The sequence below is a fragment of the Pholcus phalangioides genome, unplaced genomic scaffold (assembly GCF_987345545.1).
Source record: "Pholcus phalangioides strain wild (caught in Gottingen) unplaced genomic scaffold, Ppha-v1.0 ptg000022l_1, whole genome shotgun sequence".
NCBI classification, from domain to species: Eukaryota; Metazoa; Arthropoda; class Arachnida; order Araneae; family Pholcidae; genus Pholcus; species Pholcus phalangioides.
In genome coordinates, this window is record NW_028301615.1 from 6,246,375 (window position 1) to 6,264,389 (window position 18,015).

The 18,015-nt window shown below is 34.0% G+C and overlaps 1 protein-coding gene across 5 annotated transcripts in view; it reads right to left on the bottom strand.

The window, feature by feature from the left end:
* The window catches only part of LOC149069405 (coiled-coil domain-containing protein 174), a 149,366-nt gene that overhangs the window by 136 nt on the left and 131,215 nt on the right, over nt 1–18,015 (bottom strand). For 3 of the 5 annotated variants that reach the window (XM_089249640.1, XM_089249644.1, XM_089249643.1), the window contains 2 exons: nt 16,319–16,462; nt 4–1,316 (listed from right to left, as the gene is read on the bottom strand). In XM_089249640.1, the coding sequence (XP_089105766.1) occupies nt 1,165–1,316; nt 16,319–16,462 (296 nt within the window). In that variant the 3' untranslated portion in view covers nt 4–1,164. Of the gene's footprint in view, nt 1–3; nt 1,317–14,676; nt 15,092–16,318; nt 16,463–18,015 lie in introns of those variants that run through there. The other 2 variants (XM_089249642.1, XM_089249641.1) reach the window with 2 other exon arrangements.

Consider the following 18,015-nt stretch of genomic DNA (forward strand, 5'->3'; position numbering starts at 1 on the left):
AAATTAGGGGGAAAATATATATTAGAAAAAGAAAAAAAATTGAATCATGTGAAGAAAAAAGAAATGAAAAATTACATGAAACAGTTTTTTTTGAATGACAAACTAGCTTGGTGCACTTGTTTGTTCAAAGAAAATACACATAGTAAAAAAAAGATAAAAATGAATAAATTAAGGATATGTTGAACCAATGCAAAGATGATCAGTGGGAATCCCCTGCATTGTTGAAAAAAAGTTGTTTCTGCTCAGTGGCACATACTATATATATACAGAGCAGGGCTGAACAAATCTTCAAAAATTTATATGGCCAAAAAATATTATGGGATTTACTTATTTCCTAGTAAAAAAATCATTTCTCATTGTTAAAAAGGACACAAAATAGCTTCATGTAATACTTATTAACATAATCTGTTTCAAAAAAATCATAATGAATACACAAATTTTTAATACAAATCATCTGAATCTGCCTTATCACTTCAATAACTGTGGAATATTGAAAAAATGAAAACCATCAATCCTATTTAGTTCACCAATCCCTTAGCCCCTTTTAACAGAATTTTTATTCCTATCGCCCATCTCCAATGTTAAGACAATCCATTAGATTGTGTCAAATTTTTATCAACTTTTGTACTATTGATGCTGACCCTCATAAAATTAATCAGTCACTAATTGAAAATCTAAGATCAGTCAATTATAATTTCCCACGCAAATGATAAGAAATCAGCAAATTACTGTTCACTTTGCTCGTGGAATCATAGCTGATTTACGTTCCAGGACTAGACTTGGGCGAGTGTGAGGGATGCAGCAGCACCAGGCCACAAAATATTAAGGGCCGTAAAATTAAAAGTATAAGTGTGTGTGTGTCAAAATGCTTTGACTACATGACCCTTTGCAGTGGTTCTCAACCAGGTGCTCTTAGGATATTACAAGGGGGCCACAGATGGTTACTGTACAGTAAGTCCTTACCCAAACCTTATTCTTCAGATTACAAACATACTTGAATTAAAAAAGGTATTCAAATATGATGTGCCCATTTATTTAACTATTAGCTATACGATTCATTTTACTAGGAGTGGGGGTGGTGAAATAAATTTCAATGTAAAACAGGAATACGAAGGTCTTTAACAACTGGCTGTTGAGAAGATATATTTCGGAAAGAGAGAAAATTCAACTTTGTATAAGTCGCCATCTGGTCTGAACGTCAGCAGTTGTGAGCTCGGCCTGAGTCTGGTCCGGCCGTCCATGTATGGTCCCTTTCAGTGTACACGAGCTCCAAGGAAAGATTGAGATTCTGTGCCACTGTAGTCTAGGGCATTCACCTGGAAAGTGAAAGGACGTGGGTTCGATTCCCCGCAGGGGCAGTTGAATGTTAAAAAATGTTTTCTTATGCTGAATTTCTTTAAAACGCTAAAACTTTTTTTAATTATTTCTCCGTAAATATTAATTATTTGTACCTCTAAATAATTGCTATATCATGAAAGAAAAGAGTTTGAAATTTCTAGTTAAAAAAACTGTTGAGAGAGATGTATATATTCCAAGTATTTTTAAAAAATCATGAAACTGTCAAAAACCCTCAGTCCACAGCAAAGCCGCTTGAAAGTTTAGAATGCGACTCTTAATGCAGCTTTGGTCCACAGGGACAAACATAGTTGAAATAGCTCAGACCCAAAAGTTTTAACAGAACACTCTGCATGTAGCTCCTTCCACTCGAAATTTATTTGAGGTCAAAGGGGGACTTTATATATATATTTGTATATGGTCAGTAAAAAAATAATGGGATCATTGTCATACATGCAGCTCTTATAAAAATATTCTTCATGTTCAACAGGAGATGGCTAATTAGTGTTGAATATATCTGTTTTGCTGATATTATCAATCTTCATTACTTTTTGAGTGCTTAACATAGATACAATAAACTTTGCTTGGCAGAATCAATATATTTCTACCACTTTGTCTTGAACATTTACTTCAAATCTCTGCATTTTCAAAAGATGGTTTAGTAGTGATAGTCTGGATTGAAACACTTTAAATTATGAAATATTTCTTGTGGATTATGTTTGAACAGTTCATTAAAAGATTCTAATGTCATTGTTGAATGTACAGCCAAATTTCGGATATAGAATCGAAGACGGTCAAACAGTAAATATAAGAAATATTTGCTGCTCTCGCTTCTCTCTTAATTTTGCTGTATAATGGCTCAAAGTGTTAAAATAACACATCTTTCTGAACATGTGGGGTCATTCAAGTAATACATCAGTATCGGGGGAGGGGGAAAGAGGTTTCAGATTTGCTGACTTTTGATGACAAGGGGGGAGGGGAGGTTTGAAGGTTGCTTACGTCATCAACCACCCCTTTTTGAAGATATGAAATATTCTAAGCTGCTGACGAAATTTTGCTGAGGGGGGTCAAAAATGGCTGAAAATCTGCTTACGTAATACTTGAACGGCCCCTGTTATACAAACCTAGGTATGTAAATAAAATTTGTACTAGTTAAAAAAAAGTAAGTATATTTTGTATACTGTCATTCATAGCATAACGTGGATGAAAAATGCACTAGAATGTGGATGGGACCAATTCTCTCATCAAACTTTGTGTTATTTCATTTTTTTTTCTTTGAATGTGAAAACTTTTTCCTGCTTAAATTAACTTTAAGATGGGTTGTGGAAAGCAACATGGGGAAAGGCATTTCAATTGTTACTTGTAAATGACTTAATGTAATTACTCTCTCGCACATAGTTGTTGATAAATTTGATAAGTTATTCAAAACTTTTCTGGTTAGCAGAATGGGTTTGAGTTTAGTTTAATTATTTCGCACTATTATGTAAAAAAAGCAATTTTGAAGAGTTCCATTGAAATGTAAAGTTTAGTAAAAACTAAATTCAATTTTAATTCATTCAATTTGGTGATAATAAAAATTCATTGTCCATTTGGTCTCTTTCTAAAAATATTTTGGTCACTTTTTTAAACATTTTGGTCACTATTTTCACTAGTTTTGAGACCATGATCCGTTCTGAGCCCTTATTATATCATCGTATCGTGATGTAAGATTGGCGATGTATCATGATGTAGAATTTGCAATATCGTCCAGTTTTACCTGTTATACAGTTGATAAACAGAGAAAATCTAGGTACTGAATCACACACAAAATTGAAATCGCAATCTATAAGCATACAAATAAGCATACAATCGCAATCTATAAGCAAACAAATAAGCATACATTAAAAAAAAAACCTAATGACATTTTGTTGACTCATGACTGTTTTCCTCCAATTTCTCAAGAACACTGCACATTTTTTTTTCTGTTTTCAGACGAACTTGCACGCTTTCGATGTCTGCAAAGTTTTTCTCTTTATCCCTACTTCTATCATTTTCTCTGCAGTGTTCAGCATAGTTTTTGACGATGACAACTGCATTTCCAACTCCCTTTCTTTTGCTTTAATGCTGGAATTATCTTTCATTAATGCTGTAATTATCACTTTCATTTATTTTGAAACTAAATTATCTATTTCATTAATTCTAGAATTTTTCTTTCATTAATGCTAAAATTTGCACTTTCATTAATTTTTGAAATTTTATTAAAGCTGGAATTATCTTCCATTAATTTTGTAATTATCTCATCCATGTTGAAATTATTTCTTTCATATATTGTTTTAAACTCCTATTTATGCCATAAAAAATAATGGGGGATTGAGTGTTTCACTGAGTCATGTCATCTTCCGTCTAATGATGTTGCTAATGATGTTCTTAGCGCTGCCAAGGCGAAGACCGCTGACGTCATACTCCCTCAAGCTCAATGGTGCAAACCAAAGCTGTATTTAAGATCTTCAAGATTAATCTTGAGCTGCTTTGGTGCAAACCTAGTGCGTCCATATTTCAGATTCCAAAAACCAGTGTCGTCTCCGATTGGTTAAATACCCAAACTTTTTTTAGCTTGAAATTCAGTTTTTTAATCAATCAGACACGACGCAGGTTTTTGAAATCTGAAATATGGACCCACTATGTTCACACCCAAATGCAGGAAACCTTGGCAGAACCGGTATCTTGATGAGAGAATTTTACAAAAAAAAAAAAAACCGGAGCATACACAAAGGTTTTCTGTAAGTTACAGTAGTAACACCGAGGTTGACGTCACAGCATGACTCAAATGACGTCATCGTAAGTTGAAGGAAATTTCGGAGGACCTTGATTGGTGCAGAAGCACTAAATTTTCTCGGAAAATCAACGTTATGGCACAGTATGTAGCAGGAAATGGCTAATGGCGCAATTGGCACAGCAATCCCATCCCTGCACATGAAATATCTTTGCAAATTTCTCGAACATATTCTTCAAACCATGTCAGAGTGAAAATTAAAACACTGGATTCGTCATAATAACACTTCGTCATAATAAGCCTTGTCCAAAATTTCAAAAAATTTATACATGAATAAGTGTTCATCACAAAAATATGACAGGAAAGTAAGTATAAACAGTTTTAAAAAATTTTGGTAAAGGAAAATAATTTATATTAAATTTTTCCTATAGAGGTCAAAATGACTGCTACCGTTATTGCCAAAGCTGCATTAAGAGTAAGCGTGAAAAGTCCTATTGAAAAACCGGAATCCACACGACATCAGCGCCCTCTCTGTTGAGGAAGGACAAACTCCTACTGCTGGCCTGTGATTGGCTGCTTGCGTCAGGAAGGAATTGTCTTTTTTTTCCCCTCCACGCCATTTTGTTTACTTTACTCACGTGAAGAGGCTTAGTTAGCTCTTGCTCTATATTTATTAAATATGTCCACGTATCCAAAGTTTTATTGCAGATTTGATGGTTGCAAAATGAACTCTAAGACTGGACTGGCGTTCACATGTATAAATTTCCGAAAGACAGCAACAGGTAAGTGAAAAATATCCTTCATTTTATATTATTTTCTAGGACATGATAAAAGAATTGATTTATCAGGGCTATAGTCAGTCATTCTCATCCGTAATTTTCATTTCACCACATTAGAACCGTAAAAATGTGCGAAATTTCACTGAAGGGGAAAGAGCCTAACATTGGTAGGGGTAATAATAACATGCTTTGATGATAGAAGGTAATCGATGTTCCACTGCCCTTTCACATATATATAATTGTAATATTTCAATTCATTTTCACGGACGTTGAGGGGGTAGACATGTCAGGGCAGCACGTTTTTACTTGTAATTAATGTAAATTCACAATTAATAAACTCTCTAGTTAATGTTAATTTAAATAAAATAATTGGTGATAAAGATACTGGGAAAGCTCATGTATAATGTGACAAACAAATATAAGAAAAAAATATTTCCCATTTCTGGAAAAAATCTGTTAATGGTCGAGAAAAAAATGTCCCAGATTTTCAATCTGGAACAGGATAATTTTTCTAAAAAAAGGATAAATTTTCCAAAAGTTTTGCTTGGAAAGACAAAAAATTGAAATTCTTTTGTACACAAATTTTAAAAAATACTATGGTACTCATTGAAATTTTTTAATTTCTAAACATTGTAATTTCATTCATGTGGAGTATAGTTATAGTTTGTCAGTCAAGCCCTGAATCACAAAGCTATGTAGACTTCATAAATTTTGTAGAAGCTATTTTTGTACCTGGAAAACCAGGTCCAATAATAATGTTTCTTTCACTTTTCCAGGGCATGTCGACCCTATTTCAAATTCTGTGGTGTCCTAACTCCTAATCATTTAGTCTGATCAAAGAGGAAAACAACTGATTTAGATTATAAAAAAATTGTTCACATTTGTGAAGTGCGTTAAGATTTGTTTAAAATTCACATTTATTTTTATGAAACTATTTTAACAAAATATGTTAACTATAAATTGCTATGGCGGTAATACTTAGTCAACCAAGCTACATTTCTCTGAAAAAAAATCTGTTCAAAAAAATTCTTGCTTACATAAAAATGCTATCGAGGAATGGCATTAGTCTCATACTGTTCTGCAGAGTAGACTGGTTAAAATTATGACGTAAAATTTCGGTGATTTGAACAACGGAATTTAGTTGAATAGTTTAAGTAAATATAACCTAGTGGTATATATGTAAAATTTTGTCGTCAAAGCATGAAAGTCCATGGGAAAAAAACGTAAGAAATGACATTTTAATGTTCACTCTGCTCATGTTACTCCACAGAATTTATTTTCCTAAAATGCTTTTTGTGGCGTGTTTCGATAGTATACACATATGCATTTCAGTTTTGCCTGAAATGTGATTAGAAAGCAAAATAGCCTATCAAACTTTCTGATAACAAAAAGAGGGTGAATTTTGGACATTCGTGGTTCTGGCTTCAGGAGACGATATGGGAATGTGATAGTCAGAAACTTCTCAATTAAAAGAAATATAGAAGATATGCTAAATATATACAGAGAATAATATAAGAAAAACTAATTAGTTAAATTTGAAAAATAAGATGAGGAAATAAAAGTTCTCAATATCAAGATTTTCTTGGTAAACAATCAGTTGATTTTTAGGTCACAAAATAATTAATTCAAGTCAAAATAATAGTTTGAAAAAAAAATCATGATTTTTTTCATACCCCACTGTTGTAATCAAAAGTTTTTTTGTTTTTTTTTTTACTTTCCTTAATGAAAAATAGATTTCTCATGTAAAATTTTTTTTTCTTTGCAGGTGTCAAAAATGAGTAGCTGCCTGTAACAACCCGAAACTCATAGGAGTTTTTGCTGAAAAACTACATGCCAATGGTCGTGTTTGTGAGAGACATTTCCAGGATTGGTGTTTCATGAACATCAAATTAAAAAATAGCTTAGTATGTTAGTACAGAATGGACTGATATTTCACAGTGGAGCATTGGCTGTAATCAGAGCATGGCTTGATATTTTCATTGGAGAATGAACTGATATTTTTCAGTCGAGCATGGACTGAGAATTTTCAGTTAATAGTGGGCTGGAAGTATCATAGAATGGCCAGATATTTTCATTACCGAATGGTTTGGTATACTGTTCTGGTAAAAAGGGCAGATAATTTTTGTCTTCATCTGAATTTATCGATGAATAGGGCTAAGATTTTCATGCTGGAAAAAACTAAAAATGAATGAAACTAAACATTTTCCTAGAGAGAATCACGAAATATGATCTAAAAGAATTATTGTATTTCCGTTAGCATAATTTTCAACTTATATTGAAGCTCTTAGCATCTTCATGTAATTGTACACTTTTATGCATTAGTAAAAAAGTTGGTAGATATGCGAAAACATACAAAACTTGTAGTCATGTGTCTGACTTGTATCAGGTTTTACACTGAAATGTTTGATAACCACCTATATTGTATGTATTTGCCAAGCGATTTATCTGATTTTGAACAATTACACATTTGTGTTACTTTCTAAATGCTGCAAAAATAAAAGTTTTGTTTGAAAATTGTTTTTGTACTTGAAGCATTTTGTCTGAATGAATTTGGATAGTGATACAATTTACTACAACATAAATTTTTTTCGCTACTTTAAAAAAATTAGCTCATTACACAATTGCGAAATATTAAAGTTGATCGGGGGGGGGGGGGGGGTAATAAACAGAGTATCGATTGCAAATTGACTGATCTGTATTTTTTAACATAAATGTCTCCTAAGAAAAAATTTGCTGCTTCTCTGAGAAATTTCTCGATTTCGTAGCAATAGACTACAATAATAAAAATGTCAAGGATGAAATCGGACTAACGAAAGTAAAGGGGCGTGGAAGCCATGCCCATCAGTCTGAAAGTTTCTACTTCCGCACTTCAGATGGCGCTGCTATCAATTCTGCGTCCATTATTTAACATTGAGTGGATACGCTTATCTTTCAAGCGGCTTTGGTTATTGCAGACCTGCCAACTCTCCCGATTTATGCGGGAGACTCTGGATTTTTCATCCTTCCTCCCGCTCTCGGGCTTTGTTAAAATTTCTCCGGATTTTGGCAGAAAATTAGATTTTACGCGAGCTTTCACATTTTCGTTAGGGAAAACACCCATAAAGGACAGCCGTAGTCATTTCCATCGAGCAGCCGTAAGAAAAAGTCTCTGTGACCGCATTTAAGCAACTGGCATAGACGCGACTTCGTTTTCGTAGCATTTATCGGCAATCATTAATCAGGGGCATGACCTTGGTGGCCAAAATTCCTGTATAATCGTTATTGTATTCCATTAACAGCCGCGCAATAAACACGTTTTTTCGTCCGCAGCTTTGTAATTTGAATTTTTTTAAATCGTTTCTTCCGATTAAACATATTCAGAAAGCAAATATAAAACTTTAAGCTATATACAGCTAAATATAAAGCTTTTAAGAATTCATATTATCAAGATTATCAATCACTGATAGCATCCACGAAAGGAAACACATACTTTATGAACAGTATGTAGATGTGATTTCTCTATTCTGCATGGAAAGACTGACATGGAATTATATTCTTCTCCGGGGCAATGCAGAACCTGCCTTGGGGGGGGGGGGAAAGAATGTAACTTTTTCTTAATTTATTTAAAAAAAAAAAATTTTTTTTCATTAACTTTTTTTTTGATCAAGTCTATGAGTGTCGGGGGGGGGGGGGGGGGCCCTCGGGAGAATCTCCGGATTTCAAAAGTCGGTACGTCTGCGTTATTGTAAGTACGAAATTCCCATCGTTCAATGATTAAATAAATGAAAACAAAGAAAAATTTATAGCAGAAATCCGTAATTCATTCTTGCTTTGCTGAATACTACTGTTGTAGGTAGTGCTTGATTTTGCTGTGAATATTTGATGTTTTACATTTCTTTTAAAATTCTTTAAAACTATTGGTCTGTTTCACAAATTATGCTTTTTCATTTTGTCACTGTTTCTATTTAATACATCTATTTTCATTCATAAAACATTTCAACATACGCAGTGCATGCTATTAAATGTGATGTGCTGGGTTTCTGATAACAATAACCAATTGAAGAGTTGAAAAAAAATTATGATAGTCACAATTTGCTTATTTTTTGTATTAAGAAAACAAATGGGACTATCATTGCTCTTCCCCCTTACTCATTCTAGGTATCAATTGTACGCCTCATGTTGTTCATTATTAAATGATTTATATCAAAAAATAGACAGTCGTTTTACTCCCTGACCCGTCAGTTGATAACCAAAAGAAACTAAGAAACCACCATGATAATCATGTGTCCTGTTTGGTTAAACCAGGACAACTTTTTTTTTCCACATAATTAATTACAAAATAATCAATCATACCATTTTTTTTCTTTCATATTGTTCTAAAACAGGTTTTAGCTTCAATGCTATATTTTTAAATTTCTTGGGACAAAAGCTATAAAAATAGAAAGTAACAAAAAAATGTGTTGTTATATCTAAGGTCATTGCATTTTCATCAACATTATAAGCATGGTACATTAACACTGTGTGTGTGAAAAACAGTGGGACAGCTAATTGGCATTACAGCCGAGGTGTTATAACAACAGGATTTGACTGCAGTTAACAGTTACTCCACAGTTATTCCCCATGAAATTCCTTGTTCATTAGTGATTTCAAAGATTTCCAAATTTTCCATGAAAAAAAAACTTTTTAATGGAGCAAACAAGCAATTGGCATAATGAGCAAAAATTTCACTTTTTTTTTTTTATTCGGTTTCAGGTGATCACAACTGAACCGATGGTTCTTAGTTTTTGCTAACACACGTACTGTGAGATTGTGGGTAGTCTTTTCCCCCACGCAGCAGGGTACGAAAAATTTTTGAAATAAAAAAAATTAGCTTTTCTGATTAAAATGAACTTTGCTTATGAATGATTGCTTATTAATGAAAACAAATCTTGTTAATCATTATGAATGCATATTTTTATATCTGGTTTTTTTTTCCTAATCTCTCAAATTTAATTGAGCATTTAACCTGCAAACTAACTACAAGCAAAAAAGATGGAGCGGTTTTCTTTCAGCACTGCATCTAGGGATTAAGTTGAAGTCTGTTTTTACTATGAAGATCATCTATACTTCTTTTAATCACAAACTTTACCACATATTAATAGCACATGCATACCATACAAGGTTACTTTTACTTCAATACCATTGAAGTTATGTAAAGAAAAAACAAATTTTAAATTTTGTGATTAAAATCAATGATTTAAAAAAATCAAATTATTTAAATCAGCATACCCTGCCGCATAGTCTCCAATTAATGTGCCAAACGAAATAAACTATGTTTTGAGAGTTTCATGAAAACCATTTGCAAACTGTGCCTGAAGATCACGAGTGGTCATGATGATCTTGATGAGAGGGTCATCAAGAGGACCCTCTATTCTACTTAAAGAAAAACTGGGCCAATAGTATTATTGAACGTGATCTAGTGTTTAGTTCATGAACAGGAACCACCAGTTGTTGAAGAGATAATGTCCTTGGCGCCATGGGACTGGAGGTAAGTGAGGATTATATTCACCAAGAACTAGAGTGTGTGTGGGGGGGGGGGGAGAGAAGATGGCAAGGAGTTGACCACAGATGAACAAATGGATCTCCATTGTGTGCAACAGCAAGAGCTTATGGACATGATCTGTTCCAAGGAAAAGGAATATCTCGCTTTGTATGGAGATTATAGAGATGTGTGAAATGTTGGAAGCCATGCAAAATTTTCTAGAAATGAACCATCCAAATAAAGCTGTAGCAGTTGGAAACAATGAATCTAACTCCTACTTCTGAGAAATAAGGCAAAAAAAAGCAAGTGTCATTAGAATGGTTTCTTTTTTTTTTGAAGTTACAAAAAAAAAATGTTAAAAAAAACAATAATCCAGTCGATAACAGCAAGCAATTATTGATTAAATGCCATTTTTATCAGTAATTTTTGGTGTATGAGTAATTATGGAACAAATCACCCATGTTTCATTTACTTCCTGTGGAGTAATTGGTTTTGATGTATGAGTGATTCTGATTACAGGCATGCTCACAGAACAAATTATGCTTGTTAGCAGAAGCAGAGATGCCGCTGTATTTACCTGGACCCAGGTTATTCGAAAAATCTGAGTCCTAGTATTTTGAAAAAAATTATGCCCCCCCCCCCCATAATTCACTGGTATGTCTATGAATTTTCTTCCAGCATGCCCCACATCTTTGATCACCTGCTTGTATTTCTTTGTTGAGACTGAGCGGTGGGCCATGTTCTGGGTAGGAGAAGATATCTGCAAATCAAGTAATTGATTTCTAAAAACATGTTCTATCCAAAGCTTCATTTACTTTCATTGTCTACTAGTAGGAAAAGCTTGCGAAGAAGCTCATTAGCCCTGAGAATTTAACGTATGGAATTTTGCACATATAATAAATCTAAAACAAACATACAGTTGATCCCACTTATAATGTTTCTCCCATTTACAACACATTTTTTATGTGTTTTTTGAAAAAACATTATAAGCAGGACGCACTTCAATTAACAGTTGGAGGCACACATTTATATATTTACTAATAAATCAATCTACGAATTCCCTTCTGATTGATTTTACATTTAGTTAAAGTCTTAGCACTTTCAATATCTTTTGATCAAATTTAAAGCAAATTAGGATTCTCTCTCTCTCATACAAGGATCATCTCAGACACTTATCTTCTGATTCCCTATTCATACTGTGGTTTTCCTGGTAAAATGATTTTATTTTCTCTCCCTGATGGTCCACCACTCTGATCTGTGGCCATTTAACTGCCACATATTTTCACACTTGAATATGGGAGCTATGTCAGATTTGTGTTGGAGAAATTTAACAGTGCGCCTAGCATTTGATGTGTTTTGTGTTCAGTAGGTGGTGTCATCTATCTAACGTCGGAAATAGATATTTTCCCAAATGGGACAAGCATACATTTTGGCACACCCGTGTAATGTAGAAAAAGCAGTTAAAAAAGGTGAATTTGGTGCCCCCCTCTAGTCTAGAGCCCGGGATACAAGACCTGCCTGTCCCTCCCCCATCCCAGTTGTGGCCTTGCATCTATCTTCCAAACTGGTAATGCGTACGTACATTTGAAGTTTAATGTATACATATTTGTGTTGTAGGTCCGTGTGATCGCCATGGCAACCAAAGCTTTTTTCCCCAAAGGAATAGCCAACTCAAAATTTGAAAACCTAAGAAAATCATATTTTTAGCCAATTACCACTGCAGGTTCCAAACCATTTTTTTTCACCAAAGGTCAAATCTGGGAGAGCTATGGGGTCTGTACTTAACCCCCAAGAAGATCAGATTGAAAATATTTTTATAGAAAATAAGTATATTGGAAAAGAAATACATTCCTATACTAGCTGTTAATTTAAAATTATTTTCGAGTGTTAGTGCCCAAAATTTCTGTGGAAGAAGAAATCCTTGTGCCCCTCCAAACTCTTTTCTTTTATAATATAGCAATTATTTAAAGGTACAAATAATTAATATTTAAGGAGAAATAATTAAAAAAGTAAGTTTTAGCGTTTTAAAGAAATTCAGCATAAGAAAACATTTTTTAACATAAAATTTCAAACAATTCTGAATAAAAACTTATCCTAATGCTGTACAAATATTTAAAAAAGGTTTTTAATGAAAAAAATAATCATCTTGTCATGCACAAACATGGCTACCTTGCCTAGGAAGGTAAATGTGTTTCAACTATACTTACTTCTACATCATTTCATAAAGCTACATCCGTTGGCTGCTGCCGCATATTTATATAAGTACCTATATATATATATATATATATATATATATATATATATATATATATATATATATATATATATATATATATATATATATATATATATATATATATATATATAATTTTTGTTTCCTTTTTTGGAACTAGAAGATGTATAGATTATGTGTAAAAACACTAGGAACATACACTGAAGAGCTAAAAAAAACTGGTAAACCTGCCCAATATCGTGTAGGGCCCCCGCGAGCACGCAGAAGTGCCGCAACACGATGTGGCATGGATTCGAGTTATGTCTGAAGTAGTGCTGGAGGTAATTGACACCATGAATCCTGCAGGGCTGTCCATAAATCCATAGGAGTAAGAGGGGGTGGAGATCTCTTCTGAACAGCACGTTGCAAGGCATCCCAGATATGTTCAATAATGCTCATGTCTGGGGATTTTGGTAGCCAGCGGAAGTGGTCAGAAGAGTGCTCCTGGAGCCACTTTGTAGCAATTCTGGACGTGTGGGGTGTCGCATTGTCCTGCTGAAATTGTCCAAGTCTGTCGGAATGCACAATGGACATGAATGGGTGCAGGTGATCAGACAGAATGCTTACGTACCTGTCACAGTCGTATCTAGACGTATCAGGGGTCCCATATCACGCTAACTGCACATGCCCCACAGTCCCCTGTTGACATGTAGGGTCCATGGATTCATGAGGTTGTCTCCATACCCGTACACGTCCATCAGCTCGAAGCAATTGGAACCGAGACTCGTCAGACCAGTCCCTTTTTTCCTCTCTTGTGATGTCCATTATTTTATTTTACCCCCTTCCCACGTGGTTGATTTTTCTCGTCTTATTTCATCTTTAATTTTACATTTTTTTTTAAAATTAATTTATTAAAAGACCCTTCTCAAGGCTAAATTACTTAGTATTATCTTTTACTTAAGATATTTTTTTGAAGTTTATGCTTATTCTTTCTCCTTTATTTCATCTGGATTCCAATGCATATTGAAGCAGCTTATTCTTCAAGTGCTTTGGTAAGTGCAAGCCAAAGGTGACTAGGTGCAGGCAGTGACTAGTTTGTTCATGTGGCACTCCACCTTCTGCCCTCCGTCTGCTTTAGTTGCTGTCTGGGCCAACTATGATTGTAATTATGGATTCTAATTTGAGAAGTGGTGATTGAGATATTTATATAATTGGCTGTGAGTGTCATCAAATTACTGGAAGCAAACATCCATCTAACAGGCAAGTTTTTATAATTTACGGGAGGTTAAAATGTGATGTTCTCTTACTGGTGTAATCTTCAAAAAAAAAATGCCCACCGTATGTCACACGCGCAGAAAGAACATGAATGTAAGTTTATATCAAATTTGAATAAATTGTTTCACATTGCTCATGCTAATGCTTTGGAAATTATAAAAATTGAAGAAGGAAGAAAATTTTTACTGAGTAAATGAGCCGGTATGAAGGGGATGTCTTGGGGGAGTCTACAGCAAAGCATGAAGAAAGGTCATTATTGAGAGTCAGAAAACATGAAAACAGACAGAATAAGACTCATTGTAGTTCTAAGATCGCTGGCAATTTTATGGATTCAGAAGAATCGTCAGGCATTGAGGTTATTTCTGACCTGGGCCTTCATCAAACATTACCCAGATGACTTTTGAGGAAAACATGGATGTGCCGATACGTTTAGGGATTAAAAATGTATGTTAACTCGTTAATATAAATATTAACGAGTTAACGAGGAAATATTTTTTAACTCCAAAATTAATGGGACTGTACTTGATCGATGCTACATTACTCAGAGAAATGCTGTTTTTATTCTCGAAGCCGCAGCTGAATCTTTAGGGTATAGATGCACTGGCAATCAATTGAAATACGATTCAAAGATATCGGCATAGGCGGAGATTGACTTGGAAGTCTGGGAGGCAAGGTCATTATTGCTAGGGGGGCACAATGATGTCAATTCATCTATACATATATACATTAGAACAGTCGACTCCACGTTTGACTCTGGGCCCCCCCCCCCCCCGTATCTCCGCCCATGGATATCGGGAAGATTTTCGTAAGACGAAGGCTACTAAGATCAAACAATTGTTTAAAGAAAATTAATTCAGTTTTGTATCCATTCATTGGGATTGTAAATTGCAGTCTGCTTTAAATGTGAGAGACTTAGAAAGTGAAAGGCTACCTATCATTGTTACACATAAAGAAAAATTACTCTGGGTGCCAAAATTAGAAAATTCTTCAGGGAAGGAGCAAGCTATGGCTGTACGGAATGTTCTAAAAGATATGGGATTGGCAGATAAGGCTCAAATTCTCTGTTCTGACACAACCAATTCCAATACTGGTCGTATCAAAGGTGCAATTAAATTTCTAGAGCAGTATGCAGATCGAGAGATGACGTATTTTCCATGTCGGCACCACACGTATGAATTAGTGCTACAAAGCGTTTTCGAACATGAGTTACTTCAAGTGACTAGTAGTCCAGATGTTTCCTTCAAAAAAATGAGAGGAAAAATGGAATTAGGAAAAAAAAAATTACATGGACGGGTATAAATACTTGAACGAAATATATAGTGAGAGCAAAATACTGAGTAATGTGAATTATCTTTTTAATGCACTGAAAAATGGAAAAAATGAAGCATGATTATCGGGAGCTAATTGAATTATGTATAGTTTCTATTAGAAAGAACTCAGACTCGACTATCAAAATCAAGCCACGGTACCAGGGCATCATGTGCGATGGATGGAGAAGGCAATTTACTCCTTTAAAATGTTTTTATTTAGACAGCAATTGGCTTTAAAATTGTCTGAAAAATATTGGTTTGTTGTAATGGTGTATGTTAAAGTATGGTTGGAGAGTTCATCGGCAGTCTGTGTTCCATTTATTAAAGGAATTGGATGTCGACATTAGCTTTCTGAATACAGAGTACAGATCTTTGGGATAGGGATGATTCTTATTTAAAGTCACAAGAAACGTTCTGAAATTTCAGTGTTGTAATGACACAGCCGAAAGAGAGGTGAAATTGATGCAAGATTTTATTGGGCTCTTAACTGTGGATGAAGAGGAGAAGCAATTTCTTCTCCAGTCTGTCGAAGACCATATCAGTACAGAAAGCAGTACCCGGAATGCAAGAAAGCTACTCTTGAACGAAAATTTATTGAAATATATTATATGAAAAAGTGAATTTGTTGTTTCATATGCCCTTTTAAAGATGCCATTTCATAATTTTTTTAGTAAAAATCATACAATTTCTCAATATGAGTAATAAATAAACATTTTGATATGCTTAATTTTTAGCAAATTTTTTTTTCCTTCTACATCTTTATTCAATCAAGCTCGATGCGGAACGAGTTAATCTTTATATATTGAAGAAATATTTGGTATACTTCAACATTATGGTAAAAGGAAAAAAATTAAGGGGTGGGTGATTAAGAAATGTTAAGTAAATTTTTCACTATTATAAATAAGGACCACCCTAATATATATATATATATATATATATATATATATATATATATATATATATATATATATATATATACTTCCCATACATACTAAACAGGATTGGACGATGGGCTACTTTCAAAGCTTTTTTGGAAATAGACAAACAGTCGAAATTGTCAACCAACAATAATGATCATAAGCCATATTGTAGCGATATTTTAATTATGACATGTTTGATAAAAATAAATGAATTCATAAAATTTGCTGCTATTACCTTCATTTTTTATCTGATAATTATTTGGTGTTTTTCCTATGTCCCATGGTCGAACGTTTCTGCTTTCACACACAGATACATCACTTGGTAATGGAATTGTTTCTACTGCCGAGACAACAGGCAATGACTCTTGACTCTGACTTTCTATGCAAATATATATACATGCATAAGTAGGTTTAAAAAAATTGTATGTTTATAAATTTGCAAGAATAATTAATAAAATGATTGAGTTATCAAGTTCAAACTCATGGTATTGTATATATTGCATTAACTTCTTCTCTTCTTCAGCATATTCATAATTACATAGAATGGAAACCAAGCTTCTTGTGTTTTTCAGTGACCAATTTCTCAAATTCAACAGAGTAACCATCTTCCTAAAACTTTTTTTTTTTTTGAAGCCACACACAACTCAGGTCTATCGCCACTGGCAATTTACTACCTAGTGAGTTGTGCCGGAAGTGTAAGTATGTGTACCTAACAGTCTGAGTGCGTATCTAGTGTTGTGTATGATTTTTAGTGCTGCCATCTATATCTCAGAAGTGAAGTGAGTGTAGTGTAATGACTGAATATTTGTACTGTTTGTAGGACTGTTGCTCTCTGTGGCGAGACTTTTTGATGGGGAGATCGGCTCACATTTGCGCCTTGAAGTTGGGAACCACAGAAAACCAACTTCAGCTGGTTCTCCTAAGACTATTTTCTCCACCTTCTTCGTCACGGAAGCCATTGTGGCAGCATATGTACTAAAGCAAGAGAAACTGCACTTTGTTTTCATTGTTGGCCCTAAATCAGAATGGGGAGATATTTTTTATCAGGACAGAAGTCTAGTACAGGAGAGAAAAGCCATTTTTGACCTCCACTCTCCTCCCTTATCTGTGAAATTTCGTCAGCTTTGTCTCCTACCTTCTAACGCCCATTTGGATGAGAGACGTTGCGACCTACCCTTTAAGTTAGCATTTCCCTACCTTTCAAAGCCCAAGGACCAGTAAAATGTTTAAAACAATTCAACGACTACTTGTGTCCTGTATTACAGGACATTACAGTTGCAATGGATTGTTTTATACATTTGTCCAGTTTTTCACAGATGTTTATTCAAATTTGTAATGTTTGCTCAAATTGTGAATAAAGAGCCAGTTTCACAATTATGTTAATTATGGCTATAAATTTTATATTTATATGGCTATAATTTTAATATTTTACCTATTTGTCATGTTCAATGTTTTCCAAAATTTGTTAGAAATTTTTAACTACAATTAAGGATTTTGCTGACGGCAATTTTCTTGATGACATTTGTCTACGTCCCATATCTTACCACATTAAATAGAGATCCCAGTCCCCCCTTATTTTTCTCAATGCAATATGGTTATCATGTTAATGGTTTTTTTTCCATCAAATTTTTGTTTACTGCGATATGTAGCAGCCGTTCATTTCCCCCGCTCTTCACCCAGATTCGCATTAATTAGCAAATTTGTCATAAACTACACACATAGTGTGTTTTTAAGTAAGTACGTTTTAAAATAAAAAGAAAGCAAGTTGACTTTTAAATCAAATCAAATTTATTCATTTCCAACATAGAGATTTAGATTAGTTTTTTAAAACATATTTATCATCTAGAGGCTGTGATGCCTGTACGGATGATTGAAAATTTACATGATAATTAATGAATAAAATATATAAAGCATATGACATGAACAGAAACA